Raw genomic sequence first — 23,029 nt, forward strand, 5'->3', positions numbered from 1 at the left:
CATTTCCACTATAGAGCCTAAACTTCCCCCCTGGGATCCTAGGGTAGGGCCCACTTTCCCGTATGCTTCTCCCAATTCTTATCAAATAATATTGCATCTGCTGATCGCAACCTAATCAACACGAGTGCCACCCCAGCATGCTTCACTTCAGACTGTCCAGAGACTTCAGGTGTGGAATGACAACCCTTCAGCTTCATCACTTGGGTGAGACCTTTCCTTTCACAGTATTCTCTAACTCCATCCCAGGTGGTTCACTTCCTAAGTCCCAAAAGCTAGATATACACCATGTTCCAGGAGATAGAGCATATGTCCACACATATCCATAAACCAGGGCAAATATATACCTGAAAGCAGTAGTACACTAGAGTTTGCAGTGAGTACCCCCCAACACTTGATCTCCATTATTCCATCCTTTGGGTCCATGATTTCTCAACAATTTGTTTGGCTTTGTATGTTAACTCTCTTTTCAGCTACCAGGTTCCAGATGCTATCAGGATGCCGGCCAGGCTTCCCTGGAATGAAGACCCCACCAATGAGTCCTGGAACTCTGCTAGGGAAAGAGAGAGGCAGATTGAGAGTATAGATTGACCAGTCAACGCCCATGTTCAGCGGGGAAGCAATTACAGAAACCAGACCTTCCACCTTCTGCAACCCACAACGACCCTGGATCCATACTCCCAGAGGGATAGAGAATGGGAAAGCTAGTGGGGAGGGGATGGAATATAGAGATTGGGTGGCGGGAATTGTGTGGAGTTGTACGCCCCCATCCTATAATTTTGTTAATGTCTCCTTTCTTAAATAAATAAATAAAAGCTCAAATTGTTAATTTAAACTTTTAATTCTCATGACACTGACTTTCTGGACAGAATTAACCCATATGGATGAAGTAATGACATATTATAGAGAGTTTCTAGAAGCTATTATCCAATTATTAGAAGGAAGTGCTTTTGTTCACAGTTCCAAGATCACCTCAGGATTTCTTGACCATAAAGACTTGTCAAATTGAAGGAAAAAAATCTGTAACTTTGTTAAGCAGTTAGTTTGACAGACCTAATAAGTGTCAGTGTCCATAATTAAGGGAACAAAACATATGATTCCACTGAAATATAGAATAAAATTGTGTATATTAATTTGAATGTTTACTACATATTTAATCAAACTTAAATTCACCACCAAGCTTTAGCCCAGGGTGACTTATAGAGTTATTTCTCCCTACTGATATAGCCAGGTTATAATAGAAATGATGATAACCTCAACTATAGCAGCATGAACACTGGCTATAATAAAATTCTTGTTTATATATAACTCACACAAAAAAGTAAAAGCCAAAGGTTATGAACAGTTCAGCACATTTAAGCAATTTTCAACACATTCAAATCCATATAATTTTGTATTCCTTTCAAAGGAACACCTGATGGCTTAGCATCTAATATATATATATATATATATATATATATATATATATATATATCATATAATTCCCACTGTAACTTTTTCCCTTTACCTTTAGCTAGTATGTTAATTAAATTTTAATGGAAATAAATGTTACTTTTGTCTGACCTTGCTCTGCATTTTTAGTATCAGTGGGAATGGACTTGTTCAGAAAATTTAGAGTAATAATAAAGAGCTGAGCAAATCTGAATTGAGAATGCTATTAAAATGACTGCATCAGTGTAAAGCTAAAGGGGATAACAGTTTCACAACAGTTAATTAGTACTTCATCCTCCTTCCATGGATATCAAAAGAGTGGTTTATTTTATGTAAATAAGTTAAAAATAGGAGAAAGACATGTACATATGTTAAAAAGCTCTACATTACTAACTGTCACTGTATTTTAATTAAGACACTAGAATATACAATCACTCACAGTCGCACAGTACATACATTAGGATAGCTTTCAGAAGACACTGCAGAGCAGAACAATGCAGACAAACTGTATAGATGCCCTCAAGTTTACTTAGCATGAATTTAGAATTCAAGAGTGCAGATAATTATTTAGAATTAATTTAACTTATATTAACTGTTTCTAGCTGACTTTGGAAATTAGTTATGGAAGACACAGTTCTCTGTTTCCTTTAGTTTTATATATTTGATTATAATTTAAACATTGTAACATTTAACAATAATATGGGACTAACTATGGTATAAGTAGCTTTTTAATAACAATTACTGCCCATATTTTAAGACTGTGAAAGAGTTGTAAAAAAAAAAAATGAAGGTAAAATACTAAGCAGAAGTGGGACTGGAGTTTGTGTATTGCACCAAAGTATAAGATTCTGGGGTGGGGGGGGGCAGGGTTCAGGTCCTGGACCATGATGGCAGAGGAGAACTTTGTGGGAGTTGAATTGTTATGTGGAAAACTGGGAAATGTTATGCATGTACAAACTATTGTATTTTACTGTTGACTGTAAACATTAATCTCCAAATAAATAAATAAATAAACAAACTAATATCGTTCTTGCACAGACCTTGGAGGCATCATGTAGCTAAGCAAGAAAGAGAAGGACCAGTACCAAATGAACTCACTCACAGATGGAACTTAAGAGACTCAGTAAGGGAAAACAAAAGGTGAAACTTGGGGGCCAGGCAGTAGCACAGAGGGTTAAAAGCACATGACATGAAGTACAAAGACTGGACCAGCCTAAGAATCCTGGTTCAAGCCTCTGGCTCTCCACCTGCAGGGGGTCACATCACAAGCTGTGAAACAGGTCTGTAGATGTCTTTCTCTCCCCCTCTGTCTTCCCCTCCTCTGTGCGTTTCTTTTTTAAAATATTTATTTATTTATTCCCTTTTGTTGCCCTTGTTGTTTTATTGTTGTTGTTGTTATTGTTGTTGGATAGGACAGAGAGAAATCAAGAGAGGAGGGGAAGACAAAGATAAGACACCTGTAGACGTGCTTCACCACTTGTGAAGTGACTCCCCTGCAAGTGGGGAGCCGAGGGCTCTAACCCAGATTCTTACACAGGTCCTTGCACTGGTCCTTGAGCTTTGCACCACATGTACTTAACTGTCTGCGCTACCTCCCAACTCCCCTCTCTCAATTTTTTTTTCTGCCCTATCTAACAATAATAGCAACAAGGACAACAAAATGGAATAAATGGCTTCCAGGAGCAATGGTTTTGTAATGCAGGCATGGAGCCCCAGTGATAATCTTGCAGGAAAAACAAAAACAAACAAACAACAACAACAACAACAAAAAAGGAATCCTATTAGAGGGAACCTCTTTAACAACAAAAGTCTAGGCCTAGATGGATTTACAAATGAATTCTATGAAGTCTTTAATGAATTGTGAGCTTAGACTGACAGGGACTTAGAAATTATACAGGCTCCTGTGCTAAAAAGGAATAGATATGGGTCCTAGGTCGGATAGATTGGGTTTACAGTTAACATTATGTATGTACTTATCACCTATCTGAGAGCTACTCTTTGCCCTAATCCACCTTTCTAGTCCTCTTCTCAATTCTGACACCATCTTCCCAGACAATGCTTTTAGTACACCTGCATGTCAGGCTCAGGCAAAAATTACTAATGTCATTGGCCCCCTGGAACATACTTAAAATAGACTTTCTAGCTTCTTCTCACATGAAGATCCCTCATTTCATTTCCTCTATTTCTACCTTTTGGGTTCCTGTTTATTGAACAATTTGCTCTATACCTTACTGCCTTTCAGCCGCCAACTTGCAGATGCTACCATGACACTATCTGCTACCATGACACTATTCCCTACTTTTAGGTTCCTGTTTATTATATATTGTTTATATATTACCTGCTTTATATATTACCACCTTTCAGCCACCAATTTGCAAATGCTACTATGATTCCATCCTGACTTCCCTGGGCAGATGAACTCACCAATGTGTCTTTGAAATTCACCTCTCCAGGGCCCTACCCCACTAAGGAAAGAGAGAAATAGGCTGGGGCATACTCTACCTATCACCCGAGAATGATGGGCCCTGAAATAAGTGTAGCCTGAAATGTTCCTAGCCATGACCAGAGAATGCAAGCTGAGACTCAGAGAGATACAGAGGTTACATATGCCCCTGTACTGAATATGGGCCCCAGATCAAATCAATGGGGTTTATAGTTAACAATATATATATTTTCCCATATTTGGGAGCTACTTTCTTCCATGATCCAGCTTTCTAGCCCTTTTTTACAACTAAGGCACCCTCTCCCCAGACAATAAACTGGGTCCACCTGCATATTAGAAGTCAGGCTCAGACAAAAACTAGTAAAGTCATAGGCTCCATGGAATTTACCTAAAATAGACCTACTAGCTTTTTCCAAAAGGGATACCCCAAATATTCATCTGTAATATTCTTGCCTTTAGGTTCATGATTAATCAACAATTTGTTCTGCTTTATATATTTTTTTTAAAGAACTTATTTATTTATTCATGAGAAAGATAGGAGGAGAGAAAGAACCAGACATCACTCTGGTACATGTGCTGCCTGGGATCGAACTCAGGACCTCATGGTTGAGAATCCAACGCTTTATCGACTGTGCCACCTCCCGGACCACCTGCTTTTTTTTTTTTTCCAGATGCTACAATAATGCCAAACGGATTTCCCTGGGCAGATGACCCCACCAATGTGTCCTGGAGCCTCACTTTCCCAGAGTCCTGCCCCTCTAGGGAAAGTGAGAGACAGCATGGGAGTATGAAACAATCTGCCAATGCCCATGTTCAGTGGGGAAACAATTATAGAAGCCAGACTTTCCACCTTCTGCACCCACCCCATAGTAACCCTGGGTCCATACTTCCAGAGGGATAAAGAATAGGAAAGCTTTCGAAGGAGATACAGAATTCTGTTGGTGGGAATTGTGTGGAATTGCACCCCTCTTATATTATGGTCTTGTCAATATCTACATTTTATAAATAATTTTTTTTTAAAAGTGTCTTGCAATCACCTATCATAGGGTAATGAGATGCTACACTTATATGTGTATAACTGTACTCTAAACCATTAACCCCCCAATTGTATGAAAAATACTCTACAAGATCAGAATAATGCATAAGGTGAAGATGATTAATTTGATTGTTAGAAAACCTAAAAAAAGTCTATTTCATATGTAATAAATCATGAATGTGATTTACTTTGTACAAGGCAGAAAATAGAGGCTATTGTAATGTGATAGTTATCTGGAGAAAATATATTACATTCAGATAGTGACACACTTATGTATCACTATGTACAAGTATCTGGGTCAAGCCCTCACTCCACACCTGCAGGGAGGACACTTCATGAGTGGTGAAACAGGTTCAGTCGTCTCTCTTTCTGTCTTGCTTTCTATCTCCCATTTCCTCTCCATTTCTCTCTGTCCTGTCAAATAAAAATAAAATAGAAAGAACTAAAAAGTGAATAATGGCCACCAGGAAGCATAGATTCTTAGTGCAAACTGTTACCTAGGGATAGGGAACTAAGATCAAACAAGGACTTGTGTGTCTTGAGGGTCTGTTGTTATCACATAACTAATTAAAAACAATGAAAGTGCTGAAGACTGAGAAGAATTCTTATCTTTAGTATTTTGCCCTTTTCCTTAATCAAAGAAGCAATCACTGCTCTGACGTTTTATGACTGAGAAAAATGTAGTTCCATTTGGGGAGACTAAACAGGTATAGGTTGATCAGTGAACATGACCTCTCTGAGAATATCACCTTTATTCTAATAGTAAAAAATGAGGTCATCCATACCCTATCACATGAAGTTTTCTTCTTTTAGCTCCTTGACACCTGATATTACTTAACATGGAAAATATACCATTGTTCTGCTCCATTTTACTCTAAAGCTTTCTGAAATGTATAAGTATGTAAATGATCGAAATATGTATTATTAAATAAATTTTTCTTCTGCTAACTTGTCTGATGTTATTTTGATTACTCATCCAGACTGAGAGGAAGTGTGAGGTAGGGCTTCTACTGAACTCCAACAAAGCTAAGAAAATAAATATGAAATTAATACAAAAAAGAAAGACTAGTGGGAGTAGATAGCATAATGGTCATGCAAAGAGACTCTTATGCCTGAGGTTCTGAAGCCAGAGCTGACTAAAGACCTGGTTAAAAAGAAAAAGGTAGTCAGGCGATAGCGCAGCGGGTTAAGCACACGTGGCGCAAAGCGCAAGGAACGGCATAAGGATCCTGGTTCAAGCCCCCAGCTCCCCACCTGCAGGGGAGTAATTTCATATGTGGTGAAGCAGGTCTGCAGGTGTCTATCTTTCTCACTCCCCTCTGTTTTCCCCGCCTCTTATCATTTCTCTGTGTCCTGTCTAACAATGAAGACATCAATAACAATAATAATAACTACAACAACAATAAAAAACAACAACAAGGGCAACAAAAAAGGGAAAATAAATATTTTTAAAAAGAAAGAAAGGAAGGAAGGAAGAAGAAAAAAAGAAATACATGCTTCTGCATGAATGTTAGTTCCACATCTATCAACTTACAAATGAGAACATGACAAAGTGGAGAATTCTATAACTTGAATTTCTGTTTTTGAAAAACTTGCATAAAGACAGAAAATTTAAACGTCAGTTATTACTTTCATGTAATCCCACCTAATATAGGTCAGTAAAATATCAAACACTTTGGTTGCTGGACCAACTATAATTAAAGACTAACTATCCACATGAAGATAGAGACCAATAGGCATATACTCATTCACTTTTCTATGTCTACTTTGATACATAGTATTAATAAAATGAAGCAATTAATTTGACTGACATTCACCCCTCCCCCCTTTTAAGGAAGAACAGTCCTTTACCTTCTTTCTCAGTGATACAAAGTTTCAGAAATGTGCTATACACTTATTCTTGAAAGTGGTACCAGGTCTTCCATGATGCATCAATCATTATCATATGATTCCGGTTTATGGTCTATACTTACATTAAACTGTATCTACTTTCTAGAATTACCTGCCTGTTTTAATTTCCTTCAGAATAAATATATATTAGTGGATGGATATATAATAAAAATACAGATACGGGAGCCGGGCGGTGGCACAGCATATTAAGCGCACATGGCATAAAGCTCAAGGACTGGTGGAAGGATCCTGGTTCAAGCCCCTGGCTCCCTACCTGCAGGGGGTTCACTTCACAGACCATGAAGCAGGTCTGCAGGTATCTATCTTTCTCTCTCCCTCTTTGTCTTCCCCTCCTCCCTTGCTTTCTCTCTGTCCTATCCAACAACAATGACAGCAATAACAACAACTAAGATGATAACAAGGGCAACAAAAGAGAAAAAAATAAATATATATATAGATGCATATACTAGTCTTTCAAAAACCACGATGGTTACACAGGTAGGTGTTTTGAATTTGTGTTAAAAGGGATTTTTAATTTTGAAAAGTGGTGAGGGTCTGGAAAGTAGAAGACACGTAGAAGAGAGGAACAGCTCCCCAAGATTGATTTTGACAATGATTTTTTTTAAAACATAAAAAACATAAGCATCAAAAGCAAAAATTAGTAAGAGGAACGACATCAACTAAAACACAAATTCATAGGAGAGGACAATAAAAAAGTAAAAAAGGCAACTGCAACATGAGAAAAGTATTTGCAAACCACATATCTGATTAAGGGTTAATATCTAAAACATATAAGGAACTCATACAACTGGAATAGCAAAAATATTAAACAGCCCAATTACAAAATGAGCAAATAAACAGTTTTCCAAAAAAGATGTATAAATGACTGAAAGGCATTTCCCATGATGAATTATCAGGAAAACACAAAATAATTAAAACCACAACAAGAAAATACTCCGCACCTGTCAAGATGATTATCAAAAGTCAATGATACATATAAAAGGAAATTCTTATGCAATGTTAGTGGGGACTTAATTTGGTGTAGACTCTTTATACAAAACACATGATGAGTGTGGTCTAGCAATGGCACAGTGGATAAAGCACTGGACTCTCAAGTATGAGGTCCTGAGTTCAATACCTGGCAGGACATATACCAGAGTGATGTCTGGTTCTTTCTCTCCTTCTATCTTTCTCATTAATAAATAAATAAAATGTAAAAAAAACATATGATGATTCCTCAATAAATTAAAAATATAACTACCATTTAATTCAGTATTCACACTTCTGGGTATATATACAATGAAAATAACATTACTATTTTTAATTTTATATATATATATATATATATATATATGTATTTCACCTTTTGTTGCCTTTGTTGTTTTATATTGTTGTTGTAGTTATTGTTATTATAGATGTTGTTGTTGTTAGATAGGACAGAGAAAAATGGAGAGAAAGGAAAGACAGGGGAAGAGAAAGATAGACACCAGCAGATCTGCTTCACCACCTGTGAAATGACCCCCCTGCAGGTGGGGAGCCAGGGCTCGAAGTGGGATCCTTAAGCCGGTCCTTGAACTTCCCTCCACGTGTGCTTACCCTGCTTCGCTACTGCCCAACTACCAACATTACTATTTCATAGTGTTCACCACTGCATTATTCACAGTAGCCAAAATAAAAAATGACCTATCACAACATATTTGGGTAAATAAAATATTAATTCTTAAAAGAGAAGAGAATCCTATGCAAAAATATGGATGGCACCAAAGGATCTTTCACAAACTAAAATAAGCTACATACAGGAAAACTACTTCATAAGCACACTTACACATTAAAAAAAAAGAGTTGAACTCATAGTAAAGGATAGTAGTAACTTGTTGCTTACTAGGAGGTGAGACATTATTGTTCACTATAAACCCCATCGATCTGATCTGATCTGGGACCCATATTCAAGTTAGGAGCCTATGTGACCTCTGCATCCCTGTAGATCTGAGCTCACATTCTGTGGTCATGAGTAGGAATGTTCCAAGCTGCCTCAGTATCAGGACCTATCTTTCTCAGGTGGAAGACAGAGTATGTTGTCCATCCTCTGAAGGGAGGATGGGACATTCTCTACCATTATTGATCCATGTTGAGGGCAAGGTGCTATGGGAGTCCACAGAGGGGGTCTATCCTGATAAAGATGACCAGTAACAATGGAGAGAGGGATTAATTCGAGGTCTAGGCCTGTCATGTCTGTTTGGGAACCTCAAAACTCCCCAACTATGGCCCCAGCTGATGGGGTGGCCTATTAGTGACTAAAGAGTCATTGTTAAATTATGCCAGTCCTTGCCCTTATTCAACTTTTACAGTACTTACTTTGGAGTCAGGTGCACTGCCTTTGTGCCACAAGGTCTCCATTGCAGTCCTTACTTTGATAAGGTTAGTTTTGAAGTGACTGAGGGAAGTATAATAGGAAGTAGGTAAGGAGGGTATTTAAGTCTTAGTAGAAACTATTTCATTAGGAACTTTATGGGGTCTTTTTAGGTCTTTCTACTTGCTTGCTACATATACAGTCAACAATATTTATACAACTTTCCCATATTTTGGAACTACTCTCTTCCCTGATACAGCTTTCTGGTCCTTTTTCCAGCCATGACATCATTTCCTCAGACAATAACTTGGATCCACCTGCATATAACATGCCAGTTTCAGAAACAAACAAACAAACAAAACATTAATATAGTCCTGGGCCCTTTGGAATATAACTAAAATAGGCCTACTAACTATCTATGAAACAGAGACTCCCAAATCTTCATCTGCACTATTCTAGCCTTTAGGTTCAAGATTAGTTAACAATGTGTTTGGCTTTGTATGTTAACTCTATTTTCAGCCACCAGATTCTAGAAGCTACCATGCCAACCAGACTTCCCTAGGCAGACAACCCCACCAATGTGTCTGGAGCCCCACTTCCCCAGAGCTCTGCACCACTAGGGAAAGAGAGAGACAGGTGGGGACTATGGGTCGACCTGTCAATGCCCACGTTCAGTGAGGAAGCAATTACAGAAGCCAGACTTTCCACCTTCTGCAACCCATAATGTCCCTTGGTCCAATCTCCTGGAGGGATAAAGAATAGGAAAGCTATCAGGGTATGGGATGGGATATGAAGTTCTGATGGTGGGAACTGTGTGGAATGGAATTGTACCCCTCTATCCTAAGGTTATAGGACCGGGGGAAATATAGGAAATATAGTCAACGCCCATGTTCAGCGGGGAAGCAATTACAGAAGCCAGACCTTCTACCTTCTGCAACCCTCAACGACCCTGGGTCCATGCTCCCAGAGGGCTAGAGAATGGTAAAGCTATCATGGGAGGGGGTGGGTTATGGAGATTGGGTGGTGGGAATTGTGTGGAGTTGTACCCCTCCTACCTTACGTTTTTGTTCATTAATCCTTTCTTAAATAAAAAAATTTAAAAAAAAAAGAAAGGGAAACTAAAAGCAGAATTTGACTAAATCTGGAGTAGGGCACCAAAGTAAAAACCTTAGGGTGAGGGTGAAGGTAGATATTTGGCTTCCAGGGGCAGCGGTGGGGGTGGTGGTGGGGGGGTGGGATGGGACACAGTCTTTTGGTGGTGGGAATGGTATTTATTATGTACACTCCTATTAATTTGTAGTCATATACGAATTATGTATGTCTCAAAATTTTTAAAGCACAGACTAAGTATTTTTAATATATAGGCTGAGTCTTTGATATGCTGACTCTCTCAAAAGCTTAGAGCAGGTAGAACAGAAGCAACCAGTGGCACAGCTATATACAACTAATGTCAAGGGACATAAATTATGGTGATGTTGGGTATTACACAGCAAATCCTAATAAAGGGATTTTCAAAGTTAACCCAATTATCAAATAATGTGATGATAACAACTATCTATTGTCTTCTTGAATCCTAAGACAGCAGGAACCTCACATTTCCACTATAAAGCCTATATTTCCCCCAGTCCTGGAACCTTAGGGTTGGGGCCCACTTTCCTGCATGCTTCTTTCAATTCATACCAAATGATATTGCATCCACTGATCTCAACCTAATCAACACAATGAGTACCATGTCAGCATGTCTAGAGACTTCAGGTGTGGAATGATAACCTTTATGCTTCAGGTGAGACATTTCATTTCATAGTATTCTCTAATTCCATTCCAGGAGGTTAACATCCTAACAAAGTCCCAAAACCTAGATATAGAGCAGGTACCGTGAGGTAGAGCATATGTTCACATGTATCCATAAACTAGGGTAAAATATATACAGAATGTGCTTACAAACTGAATTGAGAACTCTAATCTTGAAATCCATGGGGTAAGAATAGGAACTAGTAAAATAACTTGAGAATGCGGATTGCTGCTTCCCAGTGAGATAGACACAGAATTTCAGGCAACAGTCTTTTCAATACACTGACAGGAAGAATACATAAAAGCAGGAATAATAATAATTTAAAAAGCAGGAAGAATCAAACTACAACAGAGTGCTTCTGCTCTTGAAATGGGTAGAGAGAAGGAAGTAGGCAGTATTGTAAAATAAAAACATGAAAGCACTTACACAAAAGTTCTGGCACAGGAAACAAATAGAACTGAAAATGCTACATGCATAACTGAGACTAGAGAACTACTGATAACCTCCCGATTATTCTCTCCCAACAAAAATTAGCTATAATATTCATAGCAGTGTACCAATTATCACTACCACTGCTACAACTACTAAAGATCGTGGTATGGTGATAGCAACATGTTTATTATTTGCCAAGCCTTCTACTGTCTACTTTTATTTTATTTTTTTCCACAGCATGACTAAACTCTGGGTTATGATAGTGTTGGGGACTAAATGTGGGACTTCACATCCTCAGGCAAGAAAAGTCTCTTGATGACTCCTATGTTATTTGCCCATCCTATTGGCTACTTTGAATATATTATTCATTTGAGCATATTGTTACTAACATTCTTATTTTACAAATGAGGAAGCAATAACATGGAAGTTTAAATGACCAAAGCTCAAGGTTAGACAATTTAAGTAGTTAAACTAGAACTAGAACTTTATATTGACCTCATCTTTATAGTCTGTCTTCAACAACAGCAGTGGCTAGTAGTGGGTATGCTATTGTGTGTCTGTGTACGTATATGTACGTTCATTCAGAATAAAAAATAAAATCCAATAAATCTTCAATTCAGGTTTTCCAGATTATTTGACCAAAAATATATTAATCACACATGGTTATGTAAAGTTTCTTCAAGTAAGAATCAAAAATAAATTTCCCTTCCAACCACTTTGCTTATTTTCCCTTGGTATTTCTTTATTTATTTTCCCTTTTGTTGCCCTTGTTTTTTATTGCTGTTGTAGTTATTATTGCTGCTGTTGTTGATGTTGATGTGGTCATTGTTGGATAGAGGAGGGAAAGACAGAGAGGGGGAGAGAAAGATAGATACCCACAGAACTGCTTCACCGCTTGTGAAGTGACTCCCCTGCAGGTGAGAAGCTGGGGGCTTGAACCGGAATCCTTATGCTGGTCCTTGTGCTTCGCGCCAAGTGCGCTTAACCCACTGCACTACCGCCTGACTCCCAGTTTTTCTTTATTTATCCCATATTGAATGGTATCAGTCAGTATTTTCCTTTTATGTAAGTTTCCTAGTGTTTTTTTTATGGGGCCAGTTTAATGGGAATGTTTTCTGTTAATTGTTGTTTGTCTAGATAACTATTCATTAGTCCTTTAAACCTGAAAGACAGACTCTCTGGATAGAGTATTCTTGTGTGGAGATATATTTTTTTCTATTCAAATCTTTAGGGGACCAGATGGTAGCACACAGTAGAGTGTATATGTTATAGTGGGAAAAGACCTGAGTTTCCACCTGCAGGGGGGAATCTTGATAAGTGGTGAAGTCACACTGTAGGTCTCTCACTCTCCCCCACTTCCCTCTCAATTTCTCTATGTCTCCATCGAAAATAAATAAATAAAATATTTGAAATAAAAAAATGAAAATATCCTACCAGTTCTGTCTCATATTTAGGTTTTTTTTTTTTTTTGGGGGGGGGGGAGGGCACGGTCTCACAGACATGTGAATTCACCATTCCAGCTACTTTTAAATTAAGATATACAGACAACCCTGCAGTATCACAGCTTCCTCTGGTGCTATAGCATCTCTCATGTGGTACTGGGATTTGATTGTTAGCCAAGGGCAAGGCAAGTCACAATTCCTAATTGTAAGGTCTTCAGTACTGTCTTATGGTACTGTGGGGTTTGAACCTGTGACTTTGAATTTCATACATTAAAGTCTGTTAAATAACCACTGTGATTTATCTCCAGTCCTTTTTCCTTCTTTTAAAATGTTATCTTTATCTTTAAATTTTGTCATTTTATTTATTGACTCACTTTATATTAATGGTTAAATAGATTTTTACAAAAATGCAGTATTTCAGTGGTATATAATTCCATACCCATGCATGATAAGTGTAAGTCACCACACCTTCTACCAAAGTTTTATGACCCACTCCCAACCACCATAGTTCTTGTAAAGTCCAGAGATGGAAATATATATTAAATGTAATAGTACTAAACAAACAAAAAGATGAGATTGCATCATTTGGAACAAAATGGATAGACCTGGCATCGGTTTTGCCAAGTGAGAGAAGTTAAGGAGGGAAGAACAACTACCATATGGTTTCACTTATATGTGTATATAGATGACTAAAACAAATGAACTAAAACAAATGGTAATCCAACAAAATATTTTGTAAACATTCTGAGTGATAATAGTGGAATGCCATGGTTAGTAGAGTGGTGTTTAGTCATATTGCCTCACTTTCACTCAGTGATATAATGCATGTGCTAAGTTCTAAGTTCATTCTCTGGTACCATATAAAATTGTAACAAAATATATTGACAAGTATGATACTAAAATTCACTATATTATTCACTATAAAATTCACTATATTATCAAATATAAAGTGTTGATAACTATATCCACTTTTTTATATTAGTAAACAGAAAAATTGTGATTCTTTTTATTTAATGTGAATATCTAAACTATAATGCTTAGGCAAGGGATAGCCTCAAAGTAATTATAAATCTTTACCTTTGCTTGCACTTTCAACATGTTCTAGTTCTTCAGGGAATTTCAGGATATCCCGGTATTTTTCTTCACAAATTTCAGCAATAAAATGCAAGAGCGTTGTTTTTTGATCTGATGATTTAGTGTCTCTTATCTAGAAGAAAATACAACACATTTTCTAAATGTTTTAAGTAATATAAGTGTAGACTTTTTACTAAGATAAATGGAAAATTATTATAATTAATTTGAAAGCACTGCTCAGCTCTGAATTTTGGTGGTGCTGGTGATGAATTGAGCATGGGGCACTGGAGTCTTGGGTATGAAAGTGTTTTGCATAGCTATTATGCTATCCCTGTGGTCCAAATAATTTATTTATTTATTTTAAGTATAGTACATATTTCTAATGGGGCTTACTAGCAATGCCTTTTTGTTTGTTTATCTTTTATAAACAATTCTGCATTTTAAAACTGTGAAAGATAGTGGGGCTAGGAAGTATAGTGGTTATGCAGAGACCCTCATGTCTGAGGCTCTGAAAGTCCCAGGTTCAATCCCCTGCACCACCATAAGCCAGAGCTGAAGAGTGCACTGGTAAAAAAAAAAAAAAAAAAAAGAAGATAGAGATCCCAAAAGCTAAAAATTAAGAAAAAATGTAATATTATCATAAATATCTAAATTATTATGACAAAAAAATAACAGTACAATAGAAGACCACTAGTATTGAAACATAATAGTCTACTAATGTGCTTTGAAGCATTGTTCCTTCTTTTTAAAATATTATTTATTTATTTAATTATTGCATAGAGATTGAGAGAAATTGAGAAGGGAGAGAGAGAAGAATAGAGAAAGAGAGACAGCTGCAGCCCTGCTTCACCAATTGTGAAGCTTTCCCCTTGCAGGTGGGGACCAGGGTCTTGAACTGAGGTTCTTACGCACTGTAATGTGTGCACTTATGCAGGTGCACCACCACCTGGTCCCCCGTTTCTTCTTTATCACAGAAATAAATTATTATAAGCTGGATTTATTTGTGAGGTAGAAATAGATCAGTAGAGAGCATTTTAAAAGAGTAAGCATGTTTCACCTTCCTTCACTTGCATAGACCATACCAAAAAACTAACTCAATACCATTATCATGATTTATATAGAGAATCTGATCACAAAATAATGGCAGTATGACAAATTGTATTTAACTGCTTACGTATTATATTTCCTTTTCAGAAATACCAGAAGAGTTGATATAGTTAAAAAGACAAAATCTTTATAAATATAACCAAAAAGTGATGCAAATTACAAAGTTTAATACAACATACTAGATTAAGTCAATAAAGAAATCACAGATTTACTTTTTTAAAAGGATAAGTACAGAACAAAGTATCAAGTTTTCTCATTCCACTGGATGTCTTAATTCTGTAATCCTTACATGAAGGCTTTGTCCACTGGTACTCATACTGTTTGGGGATTTTTGCTTTAGGGACTATTCAGTTTATAATAAATGAGTATTCTTCAAAAATAGGGATATGAAATGACTATGGAGGGTATTTAGGTAATTACAGAGTAAAATGATTATTATTATCTTAATACCCTAAGTATACTATTAAATTTAATAAATCAGAATCATACTGACACAGTTTTGTACTACAGATTTTTGACAACTGTTTATTTTCTAATGATACAAACAAATAAAAAGGAAAACCAATCTCAAGACTCAAAGCAAACATCTATAGAGGCACAGCATAGATAATTCAAGAGGTAAAAATTATTTTAGAATTCCTGGGATTACTTTAATCCCACATGGGTAAAATATTTAAAACTTTGCTTGTAATGACTACCTATCAAACAGTAATATGAGGTTAATGTTACATAAACAGCAAAATAAAAATCAGCAGAATTCCTAAGGGAAATTTGTTTTAAGGGTTTGCCCAGTAGAGGAGTCAATAGGAGATCCAATTTCTTAAAACAGTTTCCATCTTGGTAGCACACAGTGGAGCACTGTCTGTGGCAGATGATGTTTGTGGCAGATGCCTATGATGCTTAACCTGTGAACTCAAGGACATCAGGATATTGGATTGCCCATAAGGACTCACCAGTGTTTAAGGAAAAAAACCTAGATGAGAATAAAAGTTATGTGGTTGGCATCTGGCTAGGAATATAAACCTCACTTGTTCTTTAAGCACTCAAAAGAAAGTAATTCTCCCATGCTATTACTTCCCAGATACTGGAAATACAGCAGGAAGGTCCCGTATTGACATTATAGGCACTAAATTGGTCCAATGACATGTGATAACCCCACCACCACCCACGTGCCACCACCACAATATACAAACAGGAAAACAAAACACCATAACTACAATACCACTTGCTGACTCAACAGAAACCATAAAAATGTGCAAGCTTAAAAGTACCCAAGAGCTATCCATGTCAGAAATGACAAAAGAAGATAGGATGTATAAATATCTTGGAAAAACGGCAAAAGTAAAATTTAGAAAACTCATCATGAAGGCAATTAAAAAATGTAAACTTAATATGCAGAAACATGCTCAAGGATCAAGAGATCATTTCACAAGAGTTATAAAACACCAAAGAAAAACTCCAAACATAAGTTGATGTAAAGTTGGAAAAAGTGAGATAACAACTCCAAACAGAGATACAGGATGTGCAGGACACTTTGAATGCAGTTCAGGTTTAGGTAGCAGGCTTAGGAAATAGATTAAATCAGATTGAGAAGAAAATATCAGGATAAGAAGATACAACAACTACACATTAAGAATTTAAAAGCTGTTGGAGACAAATAGCTTATGAAAAAATGAAGCAAGTTCTTTGTAAAACAGCGAACTTCAGAAAAATTAAGAAAAAGAAAAGAAAAGAAAAGAAAGAAAGAAAGAAAGAAAGAAAGAAAGAAAAAACAGAGGTAGAATCATCAGGGTCTCATTATATCATATTTCTCACCACAATCCCTAGATTCAGGGAGAGCATTGAGTGACTTATTCAATGTATTCAAAGATAAGAATTGTCAACCACAAAGAATCTATATTACCAAAATATCCTTCAGATATGAAGAAGTAAAAATATTTTCAAAAATGAAAACTGAAGGAATTGAATTTACCACTACCAATCTTGCCTTACAAGAATTACTAAGAGAAATCCCAAAAGAAATACCAACGGAATTCCAACTCAAATGAAATAATCAGTAGTAGAATAGAATCAGAAACACACCAGCAACAGGAAAAAGCAGACACAAGAAAGGGAAGGGTAAAATGGACAGAGCAATACAATCAAATTTTGGTGAACCAAGGCCAACTTAAAAAAATACTGTTGTAGATATTATAAGTTAGCCACAACACTCATGATAACCACAAAATAAAATATAGCAGAGACAAATAGGAAATGTATATAAAGTAAGAAAGACCATCACAGAAAACCATCCACACAAAGAAACAAGAGCAATAGGAAAATAAACAACAAGGTTATAAAGCAACCTCAAAGGGGGGCAGGTGGTGGTGCAACTGCTTGAGGGCACATTTTACTATGCACAAGAACTCAGGTTCCAGCTCCAATCCCCACCTGCAGGGGGAAAGCTTCACAAGTGGTAAGGCAGGGCTACTGGTGTCTCTCTCCATCTTTATCTCCCTTTTCCTCTCAATTTCTGGCTTTCTCTATCCAATAAACAAATAAAGATAATAAAAAAATTAAAAAGGCAACCTTAAAGCAAAAATCAGAATGACTATAAGTACATTTATCAATAATCACCCTCAATATCAATAGCTCAAATTCACCACTCAAATGATTCAGTGGCTGATTAGATTTAAAAGTAAGATTCATCTATTCTATGTCTCCAGAAAACACACATCAGAAAGAAAGACAAACAGAAACTCTAAGTGGCAAGTTGGAACAAGGTATCCCAAGCCAATAATATAGAAGGAAAAAAGAAAGAAAGAAAGAAAGAAAGAAAGAAAGAAAGAAAGAAAGAAAGAAAGAAAGAAAGAAAGAAAGGAGGGAGGGAGGGAGGGAGGGAGGGAAGGAAGGAAGGAAGGGAGGGAGGAAGAGCTATTCTGCTATCAAATCAAACAGGCTTTCAGGCAAAAAGGTAATAAGAGACAGAGATGAACACTACATCTTAGTCAGAGGATCAGTCCAATAGGAAGACATAACCATCATCAATATATATGCTCCCAATATGAGTATACCCAAATATTTTTAAAGAAGAAATCAAAAGAGAACTTAAGAATTACTTGGAGAACAATGCAAATGAAGTGACTGACCACCAGATCCTGAGGGATATGGCAACAGTTGATCTGAGAGTGAAGTGATATTTATAGCAATAAAATCCCACATTTCAAACAGAAGGTCTCAAGTAAACTATCTAACATCACAACTGAACCAACTAGAAAAGAAACATCAAATAGATCTGAAAGTCAGCAAGAGAAAGGAAATAGTCAAAACTAGAGCATAATTTAAGCAAATAGAAATCAAAAATATGAAGTAAAATATTAATTAAACCAATAGCTGGTTCTTCAAAAGGATAAATAAAGTGGATACACCACTCGCTAGGCACACAAAAAGAAAACTGATAAAGCTATACAAAAAAAAAAGAAAGAAAATAGAAAAAAGTAAATAATAAGTTAAAAAGTACATTGGTAATGTGGTATAGATATTAAGAAAAGTTTAAAGACGCATTTATGCAGTTCCAGTTTTAAAGTGTATTGAAATTTTAACATGAAATCAATGATCATCTCATAGGCCCTTTCAAATATCCACAAATAATGTTCATATAAATGGCCACATGAACTCAGCAAATTTAGCAAAAATTTCTGCACTCAGAAAATCAGCCAAACAAACTAGAATTGCCTATTCTTTCTGTGTGAAAGAAAGATAACAGCACAATATAATACACAGTTACACTGAATTGTCATTGGCAAGAAATAAAATAGTAAAACAAAGTAAATATATTGGTATAAATTCATCTGAACTACCATTATAACCAGACACTTCAATTTTATTGACTTTAGTAAATAAATTCCCTAACCATGGCTTCTTCATTCCTATTATATATATATATATATATATAGATAGATAGATAGATAGATAGATAGATAGATAGATAGATATATATATGCATAGAAATGTTAATATTCAAGCAGTTATGAATGCATATATAAAAAATGACTACTTCTTGCCAGTCTTTACACACTATGTGAATTTTAAGGCTAATCTTTTTTTTAAAAAAATTTTTATATTTATTTTATTTATTCCCTTTTGTTGCCCTTGTTGTTTTTATTGTTGTAGTTATTATTGTTGTTGTCGTTGTTGGATAGGACAGAGAGAAATGGAGAGAGGAGGGGAAGACAGAGAGGAGGAGAGAAAGATAGACACCTGCAGACCTGCTTCACCGCCTGTGAAGCGACTCCCCTGCAGGTGGGGAGCCAGGGGCTCGAACCGGGATCCTTACGTCGGTCCTTGCGCTTTGCGCCACCTGCGCTTAACCCGCTGTGCTACAGCCCGACTCCCAAGGCTAATCTTTATTTAAACAGAATTAGTTCTCTGGACTCTGTCAAGAGTTGTTTTCAATAACATTGAGAAATATAATGCATTTTTAAGTATTGAAATTACCATGTAGAAATTAGCTCTGTAGCTACAAGCAGACGGGTTTAATACATGCTCCCTAGCTTTATTTCTAAATGTCTCATCAAAAATGCTTTTCTGGGAAGTACACGACACTGATTCAGTCAGATGCAATACATAGTGAAAAGATGCCCTAATTTTATATGTACACCAGATCATCCTTCTTTTTCACTCTGGATTTTGGTATGAGTTATTTCCAACAAAATGAAACAGGACAAATAGACTGTGTAAAAGTCAAGCATTTCAGAGTTTTACATGCATTAGTTTAATTTATGGTAGCAATCTTTGGAAAGAGAACAAACTGAAACCATGACAACATTAAACAGCATAAGAATTTATCTCAATTGATACCTTCAGGCCAACCAGTATATATATTTTTTCATTTCCCAGTGAATACAGATTTGCTTTCCTAGTATTCCTGCTCTACCTCTTCTCATTTTTCTTTCCAGTCACACTATTTAAGGAGAATGCCCTGAATGTGCATTAGACTCAAGTATCTTAAAACAGTGGGAAATCAACAGTTTTTTTTTTTTTTTTTTACCTGTTTTGGAAAGGCCAGAAGAAATAAGGAAATATGTTTCTAGTCTTAAGAGAAAGGGGAGGTGGAGCCATGGCAGAACACCTGAAGCAAATTCTGTACCAAACAACAAAAAACTAATCACATAAAATAATAATACACAGATCTTTCCTCCTAGAGGTAGCTGAAAATGTTATACAAAATGGATAAGCAAATAAATGAGAATACTAGAATGAGCAAAACTTTGATGATAGGTATGGTATAGAACTATATCCCTGCAATTTTATACTCTTGTAAACCGCTATTAAATCATTAATAAAAACATTAAAACATCACAGAATTGTGTTTTCCAATTTGAAGAGAAGTAAAATTGTTCCTTTCAACTTAGTTCAATAAATCAACATTACTCAATAAAAAGTTATCTTACTAAAAGCAAAAATAAATAATGGCTTTGGGGTCTGAGAACTAGCTGACTGGGTAAATTATGACCTGTACAAAGCATAATGTCCTGGATTTGAGTTCCAGCACCATATGGGTATATCATGGTACTGGGACAAGCTTCATGGATGGCAGATTGGAGTATGGGGGTCTCTCTCTCTCTCTCATTATCACTGTGTCTTTCTCTAGTCTCATCACCCTCTAACAAAACTTCTCTTTTAAAAATATTAATTAATTAATTAATTAACTTATTTATTTATTTATTTATTTATTTATTTATGAGAGAGATAGGAGGAGAGAGAAAGGACCAGACACTATTCTGGTACATGTGCTGCTGGGGATGGAATTCAGGACCTCATGCTCGAGAGTCCAACCCTTTATCCACTGTGTTACCTTCTGGATCACATATATTAAAAAAGATGATACTGTTCTGTGGAGCAAATAAATGATTCTGAGTCCTGCTCCCAGAGAGATGAAGAATAGGAAAACTTTCAAGAGATGGGATGGGATACGGAACTCTGGTAGTAGGAATTGTGTGGAATTGTACCCCTCTTGTCGTATGGTCTTGTCGATATATTTTATTGTATAAATAAATTTAAAAATTCTTACTGAAAATATTTTAAGTTTATTTTATTTGTAATTAATGTTTATTCATTTTCATTTTAGAATGAGGCAGAGAGAGAGACACAGAGACAGAGACCACAACACTAAAGCTTCATTCAATGAGATTGGGGCTAGGTTCTAACCGGGGCTACACACATAGCAAAATAATAACAGACTATGTAAGTGAGCTATTTCATCTGCTCAAAGGTAGGAGGAAAGATTTTACAACAGTCACTTATTTCTCTTTCAGAACATCTACTACATGATAGTAATTGCCACAATATTATTTTTTATTTTATTTGAAGTTGGCAAAAATCTTTGTGCTGAATCCTTTTAGACTGCCTCTAGTGATAGATGTCAGATCAGTGTAGTGCAGAACTTTTATTTGACAGGTGGATGACAGGAAAAACCTCTCTCTAAAATGTAAGATATAACTATAAAAATTTTATGTTAGATTAATATAATATATCCTATAAATATATTTATATTATGTAAATGATTTATTCATTCTAGCATCAAATAAATTAGTTCATACAATTAACCTGAATATTGTGAAATTAAGATACATGAAAATATACATGTTTAAGGTTGGGGAGACAGTATAATAATGGTTATGCAAATGACTTTCATGCCTGAGGTTCTGACAGTCCAGGCTCAGTCTCTAACACCAACATAAATCAGAGCTCAGCAGCGCTTTGGAGGAAAAAATAATTATTCAGTTAAGATAGTTTTAATGTTTATTTATATAAACTGTGAAGTAAATATATGGTGTGATTTTTATTGATATTTACTTTCTTTACCACTTCAGGTCTAATTTTTTAGTTAAAAGGAGGCTAGAGGGACCAGGCAGTGGTAAACCTAGTTAAGCGCACACATTACAGTGCTCAAAGACTCGAGTTCAAGCCCCTGGTCCCCATCTGCAGGGGGAAATGCTTCACAAGTGGTGAAGCAGGGCTGCAGGTGTCTGTCTCTCTCCCTCTCTGCCATCCCCCTTCCCTCTTGATTTCTGCCTGTGTCTATCCAATAAGTATATAAATATAATTAAAAAATAAATAGTAAAGAAAAGAAAAAGAGAGAGGCTAGAGAAGGTTTGTATGGACACCAAAGAACAAAGTTTTCCCCAGGGATTTGCACTTCCATGTGATATACTTGGAGTATGAACCTTGGTCTCACGCATGGCAAAGAAGGAACTCTCCAAAGTAAGCTATCCATTATTTTAAGTTATATTTTTATAATTGTCAACCATAAACACTTTCAGATCCACTCATCGTGCATACAGCATATTCTCTAAACATGTATCATCTTGGCAAAAGATGACTTTATTAGTATTTGTTTTATGATATTATTTACAATATAATGCAAATGCCTTAAATATTTTTCTTTATCTTACAGATTTGGTAGTTACTTCCTGCATTTTATTACAAGTATTGCACTATTCTCTCTCACATTATTGTATAATTCCACTTGACACACAGATAAGAAGAAAATGTAAAAAAAAATGACAAAGCACTCATTTCTTATACTCTTTGGAAATAACTCAGAAAAGATAAAATTCTACTACTAATAGTACTTTTATTATTTTATTTTTTGTATTATCTTTATTTATTGGATAAAGACAGCCAGAAATTGAGAGGAAAGGTGGTGATAGGGAAGGAGACAGAAAGACACCTGCAATACTACTTCACCATTGGCAAAGCTTTCTCCCTGAAGGTGGGGACTGGGGGCTCAAACCCAGGTCCTTGTACACAGTAATGTGTTCTCAACCAGGTACATCACCACCTGGTCTCCTATGTAAAATTTTTCTTGGGTGGGGTCTACAGTCTTTAGAGGTCTTATTGATAAAAGATCTCAAATTCACTTAATTTGAACTGAGATATAATTCATAAACCACAAAATTATCACTTGATTTTTAAAGTTGCAGTTAACTTATCAGCTGCATAGTATAAGCTTTATTAATATAAAACTGGTGTACTATGAGAGTATAACTTT

General features: G+C 36.1%; 1 protein-coding gene across 1 annotated transcript in view; it reads right to left on the reverse strand.

The window, feature by feature from the left end:
• DIAPH2 (diaphanous related formin 2) overlaps nt 1–23,029 on the reverse strand; it is an 816,245-nt gene that overhangs the window by 469,385 nt on the left and 323,831 nt on the right. The window contains exon 23 of the mRNA XM_060182500.1: nt 13,891–14,020. Coding sequence (XP_060038483.1) covers nt 13,891–14,020 — 130 coding nt within the window. The remainder of the gene's footprint in view (nt 1–13,890; nt 14,021–23,029) is intronic.

The sequence above is a fragment of the Erinaceus europaeus genome, chromosome X, assembly GCF_950295315.1.
Source record: "Erinaceus europaeus chromosome X, mEriEur2.1, whole genome shotgun sequence".
NCBI classification, from domain to species: Eukaryota; Metazoa; Chordata; class Mammalia; order Eulipotyphla; family Erinaceidae; genus Erinaceus; species Erinaceus europaeus.